We start from the raw sequence: 12,752 nt of genomic DNA, 5'->3' as shown, positions 1-12,752 counted from the left end.
TATGAAGGATGGAAGTTAGGGACATTAAAATAATTGATTAAATATAAATCTTATTTTAAATGTTAAGGTTTTTGTAGCCCCAGACAATATATAAAGAAAAAATAATACGTTTGTGTAAGACAGATAGAACAAATACGCCCTGCCTTAAGGGTGAAACAAACAAAAAAAACTTGAGAGGTGTATGTTTGTGTCAGTGGCGTGGTGTGGGAAATGTAGCTAAAACATACACACGAGGCACATGTAGCATATTACTTTGAAAGGTGACACCGGAAGCGTCGCGGCGGAGTGCGTGCAGCTTGTCGGCGCCGCTGCAGCCTGTAGGAGCGGCTGGTTCCTCCCAGCAGCCTCTCAGTTCAGAGGGAAAGCTTTTCTTCTCACAGCAGCAGCGGGGATTTTCTGACTGCACGCGCCGGATATTCATCACATTAAAAAAAAAAAAACACTCACGACTGAAAGCGGCGAGAGAAGAAGGACACGTCCCTTGTCCTGTATCCCTCCCCGTCCCACCTCTCTAATTTAGGCCGTCGTTGCTTCTTTTTTTTTTTTTCATTTTAATTTTTGTTATATCTGAACGTTTTCTCCCTGCTGACACACTCTGTGGCGCACTCAGGTTTCTTGTGCTGACATGGTAGATTACCACGCTGCTAATAATCAATCCTCGACCGGAGGAGTTCAGACCTACATGGAGCAAGAGAATGACTGGGACCGGGACATGCTCCTGGACCCGGCCTGGGAGAGACAGCAAAGGAAGGTAAGGGAACCAAAAGTCGGGCCCTACTGGGCCGAGTCGAGCCGGGCTGAGAGGAGGAGGAGGCGGCGGCGGGCAGAAAGAAAATGGCAGGGAAGGGATGGGATGGGGAGTGGAAGTCAGAGACCGAGTACGGGCCTCGGTTTCGCTCTACAAACCCCGCAGCTGCTCCCAATGCCCTACTTTGTATCAACCATTTTCTCCTCCCAGCCTGGCTCTCCTCTTAGCTCGTCTCCTCAATGTCAAAGCTGCCTATTTCCCCCCTTAAATGCTGATTTCTCCCCTCTCTAATTCCCTCTGTGAATGAAAAGTAGGCTACTCGCTTGTGTGTGCAGAGTGTGTCTATAGCATTAGCTTTCTGCTTTCACTCTTTCAAAAGGTGATATAGCCTATTTCTTTACTCCTCCGGCACTTTTTTTCCCCTCCCCGAGGGGAAACAGGGCGCCACATTGTTACAAAAATCCAAATTGTGATTGTGGAGACGTGCGGCCTAAAATAGCAGCTGAAACTGTGTTTTTTTTTTTTTTTTTTTTTAAAGGTTAGTGCGTTATCAAGGCGCCCTGTCCCACTTGTCTGCCTGCTTGGCTGGCTGGTTGTAGGCCGATAAGACCGCTGACCGATACGATGCACTTCAAGGCCTATATACAGATAATTTAACCTCGAAGCTGCTGTGGTTTATCTGTCAACTGAGAAGAGTTATAGTGATTCTTGTTTGCAAGATTTAACTCTCGGCACTTGGCAGGCAGTTGGATATTAAAGTGTAGGCTACTGTCAGTATATTTCAATTGTAAGTCGCTTTGGATAAAAGCGTCAGCTAAAATGACATGTAATGTCATTTTATTCTGCATAAATACAACAAATTGCTTGTTGAATTTAAAACGAATGAAAGGAAATCATTTCCAACGTTCTACTATTGAACACATTATAGGCTACATTGAATATAAAAGGCACCAACTAAAATAAAGTGTTAGCTTACATGTTAAAGTGCAGTTTTCAGCTATTTTCTTTCAACTAACACAAAAAATCTCAGTGTCTTTCGCGATATGTCGCAGCCTTTCGCGATGTGTTTATTGCGCCAGTTGACATCGCGATGACGATACAAAAAATGATATATTATGCAGCCCTAGGTCAAATGTATATAAAAGATAGGCTATTGTCTCTCATTGCTTTGTAAATCAGGAGATGCTTGTGTAACTGGTCAGGTGAAGAGAAGGTTAACAAGACTGCTGTCGGGAGAACTGCTGATAGACTGTTGTTACATGTGGTGGGCCAGTCGCACCTAGTCTTCTTCCCACAGACCTGGGACACACAAGTTTCTGTAGCCACACTCCTTTTACCGCACTACTAAACGCCCACTTGCTATGCTGCAGATTTTTTTTAGCTCCAGTCATTTTCTGCATAAATACTCAGACACCAAACAACATCACTTGGTACCATAGAGCCGCAAAGATGAGTCGATTAGTTGTCAACTATTAAGTTAATGGCCAACCATTTTGATAAATGATTGATTGGTTTGAGTCATTTTTAAAGATTAAAAAAAAACCCTCTGATTCCAGCTGGTTAAATGTGAATATTTTTTAGTTTCTTCTCTCCTCTGTGACAGTAAACTGAATATCTTTTGAGTTGTGGACAAAACGAGACATTTGAGGACGTCATCTTGGGTTTTGGGAAACGCTGATCCACATTTTTTCACCATTTTCTGACACTTTGTAGACCAAACAAATCAATTAACCGAGAAAATAATCGACAGTGAAATAATCGTTAGTTAATGAATCGCAATTTTATCGAAATCGCAATATGTACTAGCAGGGTTCAAAATTAGCACCATTTACCAGTCAAATGCTGGTAAAATATCCAATTGGCTGGTATATTTGCTTCATTAACCAGCCAAAAAACAATGGTAATCTTTTAAGTGGCTGGTAAAATTTGAATATTCACTAGCCATTTGGCTGGTGGACGAAAAAGTTAACTTTGAACCCAGTGTACTAGTGTCATATCCAAATCGCAGGGACGGTGCAGTATTTGTTAAAGACAAAATATGTGTCCAATTCTGAATGAAGTATTGTGGTGCTTGCAGAGACGTTCCAACCTACAAATCGTATCCTACAGACTAAAGAAAAAAAATCTTTGTTTGGTACAGATCCTCGTAAGAATCGCACTATAAACATTTACATTTCTTTTTTAAATTTTAATATTTTTCAATGAAACTCAGCATAACGATACAAAAATGATTCCCTCCAATATCGTGAATCATATCGCAATCGCAGTATCAGTCAAAATAATCGCAATGAGATATTTTTCACATATCGTGCAGCCCCAATTGGGCCCTGCTGCATTCCCCTATTCTTCGGCCTAACGTTACACATATCATCCAAATAATCATTGTACTACTCTTCACCTCCCCCCCCACCCCCCCACCACCACCACCACCACCACCAATGCCACTGAGCTAGGATCAATGCTAATGGCAACTTTCCCCTGAGGATGGCAATGAAAGCCGTCCACTAACATCCACCAGACAAAGGTGACCTTATTTCTTTACCCATTGCCCCCCACCCCACCCCCCTGCTGTGCTGAATGATCATTTCTCAAAATATGGACCCATTCAAGCCCTGACATATTGCAAAATGGAAATGGAGGACGCGACCCTGATGAAGTTCACGTCCCTCGTGACTACGTGGACACATAATACAACACTATAGCTCCGTCATAAGGGAGTGGAGAGGTGATATAATTAAGGATGATTTGAGGAACGATTGCTGAAAGGTGTGGAATGGTTGAGTGGGTGTGTTTTTATGTGTGTACTTAGTGCTAACCAGGCTACACACCCTATCGTAGTCACTCACTAGCCAGATGACTGGCATACTTTCTAATGGTGTGACAGCATGCCGAGCATTGAATCATGCATTTTTGTTAGGCTACTGAGCATTTTAGCAGTCAACTTCATTCATTCCTGTGGTTGATTACCATCAAACCTGGCGCTGTTGGTCCTTCGCTGTTAACCCACGGTGGTTGGACGACTGTGAGGAGGGACTCTCTGCATATTTGTCTAGAGATCACACGGGTCAAAGTTTCTTCAAGAGGAAAATCTAACCTACCAATCATTAACAGAGTGAGGCCTTGTTGTGCAAAACGTGTGCTGAGGTCCATTCCTGAATCTGCACTCATCAGTGGAGGCTGATAGGTGTTTGGTCGGTTGGGAACCATCCAGGCTGGGGACATGTCCCCCTGCCAAGCATGAGCTGCGCTGGCCCTGGTGAGGCGGGCGGGGGGAGAACCAAGGGCAAATTCCTGCGGTGTATTCACGCTCACTGTGGCAGTTATTGCGCAAAAGCAAATGCCTCCCCCAGGACTATCAGGAGAGACGTGGATATAATGAGTGTGGGAATGTGTGTGTGTGTGTGTGTGTGTGTGTGTTAGGGGCGAGTTTGTAAGGTCAAAACCAAGACCAAGAGCGGTTTTTCGTATGCAGAGTTTTCCGTCATGCTGACTCTTGCACATTTGCCATGTCGAGTAATGCAAGAGGGGGGGAAAGCCAGAAATGCTTTGGATTTTTTTGGTTTTCTTGCCTTTATGTGGTGCCCACATTAGAGACAGGAAAGCCAGAGTGAGGAGACAACTCAATGGCATGTGACAGTAGGCCTCAGTTCACCATTGAACCCAGAACACTGGAGGTGTAGTAGCGTAACAGTTTGGGCCTCGTCTAATAGAGCCACGAGGACACCCTGAAGATTAGGACTTTTATTAAGATTAGGACTAAAACAAATGCTACATGCACATACCTCATCTCTCTTTCTCTTCAGTAAGAAGTTAAAAAATGACGATGATTAAAATGGAACATTTGGCGGCAGTTTTTTTTCAGGCTTTTATTTAAATTTGCCCAATTTGAACAGAAGTTTTTTTTTTCCTCGGTCCTACAGATCAGATATTCACTTTGCAAAAGAATAACTTGGTCTTTGGGAGTCTCTTCGGAGTCGTGCTGTGGATATTTCGGAGTTGTACAGTGAGTCTGTGTTTCTTTGGCAGAAGCAGAGTTTGTCCTTACAGCTTGTTTCCAGTTGTCCATTTTGCACATTTCTCAACACCCCAGAGTACCTGGACAGAGCCCAGCTGGGCCAAGTTAACTACAGTTTGTTACAGGCGAAGCTCCTCATCTGACAAACACGCTGTTAAGTCTTTGTCACTGCTCTCGGATCCACCACAGGCTGAAACATGTCAAAGTATGCAGTGACGCCACCAGAGGTTTCATTGTGACTCTTGACAGTGTGGCAGGCGGTGCATGCAAATCCAGCTTCTCAGCGACCGTTAGGCTGCGCATATTTTCTCATGTCATGAGGCAGGGCGAAAGTACAGCGACGTGGGCGGATGAGCTAACAAGGAAAGCCGTAAAGCAGACAAGTCAAAAGGCCCGGAGCAGTCAGGATCACTGGTGATTGATTGTTCTTATTTGTCAGCGTGATGGTCTTTTGAAATCAGATTAATTAGCACTCCGCCCCTCTGATGCAGACAGTAGTGTTTTGGTTAATTCACAAAAAGATCAAACTTTAGATGATTTAAAAACTAGTTGAATGACACAAGGTTTGGTAGAAATACACACATGTGCTGCCAAAAACAAAAGAGAAAGTGAACTCCGGGATTCCCGTCGGAGCGCTGTGTTTTTATTCTCTTCCCTTAGCTCGTGTCAGGAGTGTGTCGCACTGATCGTGGAACATTTCGTCTCCTACTTCAGCTGCGTTGCAGTGGCCCAATCAGTTTTGGTCAATGACTCTGTTCATCTGTATTCATTTTCCTATCCTGTCAGCCTGTGCGTACAGACGTGATTTGGAGCCAGACTGCAGTATGGACTGACTGCGCAGGCTTTACGGTTAGCAGCGGTAACTGATGGAAAGATGATTGGGGGGGGGCTAGTAGACGGGTTGATTTGATGTAACTTCATGTCCTCTTACACAACCTGTCAGGTGGTCCGTAGAGCAATGGGTCCTTGTGCTAAATTAGGCTTATTTTTTCTCTAAACAAGACAAGAAATCACTTTGGCCTGATGTTTAATTATTCCAGCTTTGCCAGTGCAGTAGAGCTGCAAAGATTAATCGATAAGTTGTCAACTATTAAACGGTTCGAATAATTTTTGAAGAAAAAAAAAAGAAAAATTACACAAATATTTTCTGGTTTCTTCACTCCTCTGTGACCGTAGACTGAATATATTTTGAGTTCTGGGCAAAAGACTTGAGGACGTCATCTTGGGCTTTGGGAAACGCTGATCGACAATTTTCTTACATTTTATAGTCCAAACAACTAATCACAACAGTAATCGACAGATTAATCGACAATGACAAAAATCAGCCCTACGGTGCAGATGCGTCACAAAGTAAGGAGCACTCACAGCAAGCCTCCCCTGACACACCCCACCAGTCCCCAGACTTGCAACACAACAAACACACTGCTATTTCTTTCCATTTCTGCCAAGGTGGGCAGCTGGACACAATGTTAGTCTGTTCTTTTGCCGCCCACTTTCACATGCTTTCTGTGTGACTGTCAGGCGGGCAGGCGGAGCCGGTTCAGATGGCCCGGGTTGGCTCGGGATGAGCTGTGACATTTTGTCAGGACCAAACCAAACCGCCGTTGTCACTACACTGGCTCTGGCTAAGATCTGGCTGCATGAGAAGCTGCCAGGCGACTTTGTCTGCCTTCCTGTTCCAAAACATTTCAAAGAATGAAGGGAGCTGGAAGGTGGTTGATTAGCCTGCTCACTAAACAACAATAGACAATGCTAGAGCTGTAACAATTCCAAATGTTGCTGTACAATTAATTGTCTCAGAAATAATTGCGATTAAAAATATCATTGTCTCTTTCAGTCAAATTTAAAAATGTGGATTTTTTTAAACAAATTAAAGCTTTGAATGAATTCCAGGATACATCTTTTGTTTATATATCACAGTTATGTGACCCAGATAATGTAATAACACAAATACACAGCCTATGAAGTTAACCACGCCTCTTTATTATCATAAAACATTTTTCCCAACTGTAACCCCCCCCCCCTTGTAAATTTTGGTTGCTATGAACGTGTTAAGGGTCAAGTGCCAACAACTAACAATTGAAATAATAATAAAAATATGTAGTCCGACCAATAATCACTTATATAATTACAATTTGGCAAATATAAACCAAATCTACCATCACCAGTCATACGCCTTAAGACCTTAGCTAATGTAAGAAATGAATTGCGGTAAAACAAAGCGGGGCCAACCTGACTGGGGTGTGGCCGACACAAGAGGAATCACAGGGCTGTTTAACAGGAATCTGTGAGGTCTACACCGCAAATGTTGATCTCTAGTGAAATCTGTTTCCTCTGCCTCAGGTGAACTGTAGACAGTCCTGATCACACACTGATATGTACGCATTGTGTCGCAGCCTCTGGGTATACATCAGCTTGGCCGGGACTCTATGTATGTGTATAGATTATATGAAGATTATTAGATCTTTTTGATGATTGTGGTTATCCAAATGTATTGTCAGAGGCATTAGGAGACTAGAACTGAAAGGGGGAATCTGGTGCATACGATCTCCTCTTACAGAAGTGGAACATTTTCATTGAACCCTGAATTGAAGCAATTTTGATTGGACTCGCAGTGTTGTTAAAACAATAAGTTGGGGAAGCAGCTAGTCACGTGGATGGACAGAACAATTTCAACAACCGAATAATCATTTACCTTATTTGTCAAGCAAACACGCCAAGCGTGAACTGTTTTCAGCGCCTCAAATGTGAGACTTTGCGCCTTTTTTATGTCGTCGTATATAGCCTACGTTCGTGATTTCGACTGCCTGGCAGTGAAAACAATCAATTTGAAGATGAGACGTTGGCTCTGGGAACTTGTGATGGCAAATGTTTCACTATTTTCTGACTTTTGTTTATAGATCAATAGACAAACAAGTAACTGCTAATGAAAATAATTGTTACTGGCCTAATCGGTCAGTAACAATTGCATTTTCAGAGGCGCTTCCTTCTTGACAAGAGTAACATTTGAGGGGAGACGCAGCTGCATGTGACCTCCTCCTCAAACGCGCTCGGAGAAGTGCATTTTTGAGTTGTAGCGGTCTGGAGGCATTTTGGGATGTGAGATAATGGAAGTGCAGCGTTTGGTCATTCCCTCACTGCCAGCTGATTCCAGGTCAGCTGTGGGAGAGCCCTCCGCCTCAGCTGACCGCGATCCAGAATCAGCTTGTGGACCTAAACAACGAACCAGTCAGTCAAGCAGACGGCCAGCGAGAGGACAGAGCCGAGAGGAATGTAACCCCTCTCTGTTTCCCCCTCTGTCTTTCTCTCTGTTCTGCTGCTATTGGCGGCAGCGAGAGAGAGCATGCAGGGGGAAACATTCCTTTGGTGGCCCATTATAGCTGGCTAGGCCAGTGGGAGGGGGCTTTTTACTAAAGGGGGGGCGGGGTGTCCTGTTTTTTTGCCTGACAGGAAAAAAAACAAAGTTTGAGTTTTGCAGGATAGCAGATGTGGTCTGTGTGGTAGAGACAAGACGGAGAATCCTCCTCGAGGGGCAGTGGGTTCCTGCGGGGGGGGGGAAATTTACAGCCTGTTGATGACGATGTGGCGAAAGTCGCGGCGCCAAATATTTGGTTGCAGAAATGTTCTCGGACACCGCCGCCACCCTGTGATTGATTGCACTTTGGAACCATTGGCTGTGTTTCTAGTTCAAAGTGCAGAGCAGAGGAGCAGCAAACAACAACACACGGTCCAATAGGGCCGGAAAGAAGTCATCATCACGATTTTAATTTGATCAATATTGAAATCACGATCATTAAACACAATTACTCGTTGATTTTTGGAAAGATGTTGCAATTATTGAATAAAAAAAAATCAACAGTGAAAACACCTTGAACTGTGAAATCTCCCTTCATACTTTTCCCGTTTTGAACTTTTTTTTGAATTCCCCTTTCAGAACACAAGACAAAATAAAGAGTTTACTCGCAAAACGTAATGTGCAAAATAATCTTTTTTTCTCGATTGATTACAATGTGATTAATTGCACAGCCCGACGGTCCGATCAGTTGAGAGGTTGTAGTGCGCGGTGTAGCCCGCGGCCGGTACTGACATTGGCCGGCTGTAGGCCTGTGTGTCGAGGTGGTGGAGTCTAATGGGGTTCTCTTTCAAAGAGATTTCTTCACGGTCTGTTTCTCTCCCACTCTTTGTGCGCCAGGAAGGCGTGACATTTTTCAGGGCGGCGAGGAGGACGTGGGTGCATCCGAAAGTCATAGAAGCCATGGATTGAGTTTACGGCCGAGACAACCTTAGTGCTCTCTCACCTATTTTGGCTGTGTTGTTCACAGGCTTACATCTTGGCTATTGTGCATAGTTATGAGGATTAGTAAATGGCATTTCCCACTGATGAATCAACACTGGCAACAATAGGGACTTAAGAATTTCCTTTTGGTTGGCTGCCAGTGTGCATGTTGATGTTTTAGCTTGAGGCTCAGACCCCCCCCCCCCCCCCCCTTTCTTCTTATGTCCTCCAAGTGTATCCTCGACAGAGATTTAAAGGGATATACTAACTTTTTTGTGTGCTCTTTGATCCATTTGCCAATGTGTAAAAAGTAGTTGGTAGCAGTTTTACCGTCTAGTATTTTTTTTTAACCCTTGTGTTGACTTCGGGTCACATTGACCCGTTTTAAATTTTTGTTTTATATCAGAAAATATGGGACGTAGAAATAAGCGCTGAAAATGTGTAGAAGAAAAATTAAAAAATGTAAAAGTTGGAAAAAGAAAAAAACAAAATGTGAAAAAAAGGCGTCAAAAACATTGGAAAAAAAAAAAGGTGTTTTTTTCCAAGGTTGGCGGGAAGACAACACAAGGGTTAAATCCAAAATAATATTTGCGTCACTTCAAAAAGTACTTTTCACACTGAATACTGAAGACACAGAGGTCCTGCTTGTGGTGAAACGACTAGTCAAAAGATATCTCAAAAATTGCAGATCATTTGCTGGCTTTGGCTTCTCAGACATTGCTGAGTTTGTGTTTTATGTCACTGTAAACTGAATACCTTTTTTTTTTTAAGTTTTGGACTGTTGGCTGGACAGAACGAGCAATTTTAAAGACGTCGCCTTGTGCTCTGAGGACTTATGTAATGGTGTTTTTCACTTTTTTGTTCATTTTAAGATGAAACAAATTATGGGAGGGGATAGTCTATAATGAAATCATTCTTAATTGCAGCTTTCAGTGCACAAGTGATTATTCTGGAAAGAATGATTTAATGAAGGAGTGGCATTTTATGTTTGGTTTATTGTTGGGGGCTGGCAGTTAACCCCAGGGTCTTACTGTGCTGTTGTGAATGTGAAAGGTTAGGTGGAGCTGATCAGGGATGCGGGATCATCACCGGAGCTGACTCGTGTCCGAGGTTTCTGCTCAGAGCGTGTGTCAGTGTGTGTGTGTGTTCTGATACAGACTGTGTGTTTTTTGGAGGAGTCAGAGGGGCTGTTGTTTTGTAGGAAAGCAGCAGAAGAAAAGGATGTGTGTTTAGGTGTGGTTGAAGGGTGGGGGGGGGCACCATGTTATGGGTCTTGGGGAAGGGGATGTTGACTGCAGTTTGAATGTGAGGTTTACCCCCCCCCCCTCTAGTTTTCCAGCAGAGGTACATAGCTGTGGGTTGTCTGCCTGAGGCTGCTGGTAAACACCTGTGTGTGTGTGTGTGTGTGGGTGTGTGATTGTGTCATTTAGGGAAATAAACTAAGGATTGTTTAGAAAACAATAGCATATTGAAAAAGCAGCAGTTCAACTGTGCTTTTGGCAACTTCCTCATAAACAAACAGCAGTAGAGTGAAAATGGAAGGATTACAGTAACTCACCTTACACCCCCCACTGTTTGCAGTTGTGTAATTGGGCTGCATTTATAATGCCACAAAAATAAAGAACTTCATTCTGCATTCACCGCTGTTGTTTCCAAATCAGGAGAAGACAGGTTGAGGCAGTTGCTGTCTGTATAGTCTCGCATTGCCGGACCTTCCTCCACAGCGCTGCGGAGGAGGGTCTGGCTAGTCCGCACAGCATTCCGGGGTGGGAGAGAAACGTGCTCTGGTTTACTGGCATTTCTTTAAACCAATCACAATCATTTTGGGCGGTGCTAAGCACTGTTACGGAGCAACGGTGCCTCTGCATAATAGCCTCGGGAAGGAACTTGTTTTGGTGTACGTTCAAAAGTCAGAGCAGTTAACATAGTCCTCATAAATCCACCAGAGTTTAGAAGGCCAACGCAAAGAAAGCAGAAGGTGACGGACGTCCGGCAGAAAGTGAGGGACATCTGGCGGAATTTCCGGCGGCACCTGAACAATGCCGGAAATAAAACATCGTCGATAAAGACTACTTTATGTAGAATCCTTTGCCTGCAAATCTCAACTAGAGCTGCGACTGACGATTATTATCATTGTCGATTATTTTATTGAAAAATGTGGATCAGTGTTTCCCAAAGGGCTGAAAGATACGGAGAGATGACCCATTTCCATTGCAGAATGTAGCTGGTGCTGTGCGTCCTCGCTGTGTGACACTGTTACCTATGGTTGAATATCTCTGCCTGGCCTTGTGTCTCTCTCCTCGGTCTACATGGCTGCAGAGTGCAGATAGCGCACAGATGGATCTATGAGGCTGCAGCCTCTCTATTCTGAACCACGGCGCGCTGCAGGGCTCTGTATTTTTGGAAACACCACTTCAGAGCCCTGATATCATCCTGCACCTGAGAGAGAGAGTTCAAATTCAATAAAAAACCTGATCAGAAAAATAGAACGAGAAGCAAAACCCTGTTCTCACTGTTGCTATTTCAAACGGTCCGCAGCAGTTCTAAAGGAGGCGATTGCAGCCAGCGTTGTTCCATACGGTACACTGCAGGCTAGAGATAGATATGCATCGCCTACATCTTTTAACAGCGTTTATTTCATTGTCTTTTTTTAAGGTGTGCGTGGTTGTTGGTGTGTGAATTAATGCGTGCTGTTTCGGCGTTGCTCTCGTCCAAAGTGAGAAGATGCATTCTTATATTGTTAGTGTTATTGCAGGGAATTACAGAGCTAAATGTACTTCTCTTTAAAGAGACATTTGTCATCACAACTATATATATATATATATATATATATATATATATATATATATATATATATATATATATATATATATATATATATATATATATATATATATATATATATAAAAAACAATTATATCCATGTATCAATTTTGTGAACCTGGTTCAATATCTTAAAACAAACTTTATAGGGGACGCTTACTGATTTTTACACACAGAGGTCAGTCGCAAAGAGTAGCTACTACTTAGTCTGAAAACAGTTTGTCAGAGATTTGACAAGTCTAACAAAAAGATTATATTAGTTGCATTATGGGAAATGCAGGATGCATAATGCATACATCCATGTTAGGGTATGTTGGCCTCTGCTGTATTGTTCTGTACGATGGATAACTGCATACATGGCCACACCTAGACAGGTTATGCTCCCTCTGGGGAGGGTGTGTGAGTGAGAGAGGGAGAGGAAAAAAGAAAAGAGAGAGAGAGTGAGCGAGCACAACAAACGGGCCGTTCTAGTCTGGTAACAAAGAGTGAGCTGTGACGGTGGGGCCTCATGCTACATCTGGGATATGCTTATACACAGAGCAGACATCTGGAGGGGATGTTAGGCTGGATCAGAGGTTTAGCACCGTAGCTGCCGCATGCCACACTCGTCTACCTGATAGTCGTACAGCTGACCTCTGTGCTCTGAAACCGCTAGACATAGTATTAAACAGATACCGGACTATCTTCTGTTTTTCACCAGACATTAAAAAACAGCACAATTTTCCTTCTTGTCTGTATTTTTCCTGTTCCTTATTGCAACTATATGATCACAGCAAACAGCAAGCCTTTTATGACCCCCGCCAGTCACCTGAAAATAAATAACAATCTCAGCGGTTAGGCAAACATCTGTATTTGATTTTTTTTTTTTTTTTTTTATTTATGGTCACCTC

At 43.2% G+C, this 12,752-nt stretch overlaps 1 protein-coding gene across 6 annotated transcripts in view; it reads left to right on the top strand.

Annotated features, from left to right (window-relative positions):
* Window positions 1-354: 354 nt before the first annotated feature.
* Window positions 355-12,752, top strand: part of actn4 (actinin, alpha 4) — a 70,995-nt gene continuing 58,597 nt past the window's right edge. For 3 of the 6 annotated variants that reach the window (XM_031304164.2, XM_036001004.1, XM_031304162.2), the window contains exon 1: window positions 355-751. In XM_031304164.2, coding sequence (XP_031160024.1) covers window positions 626-751 — 126 coding nt within the window. In that variant the 5' untranslated portion in view covers window positions 355-625. The remainder of the gene's footprint in view (window positions 752-12,752) is intronic. The other 3 variants (XM_031304161.2, XM_036001003.1, XM_031304160.2) reach the window with 2 other exon arrangements.

The sequence above is a fragment of the Sander lucioperca genome, chromosome 5, assembly GCF_008315115.2.
Source record: "Sander lucioperca isolate FBNREF2018 chromosome 5, SLUC_FBN_1.2, whole genome shotgun sequence".
NCBI lineage: Eukaryota > Metazoa > Chordata > Actinopteri > Perciformes > Percidae > Sander > Sander lucioperca.
The sequence above is the reverse complement of the archived record's forward strand: the minus strand, read 5'-3'. Positions and strand labels throughout refer to the sequence as shown.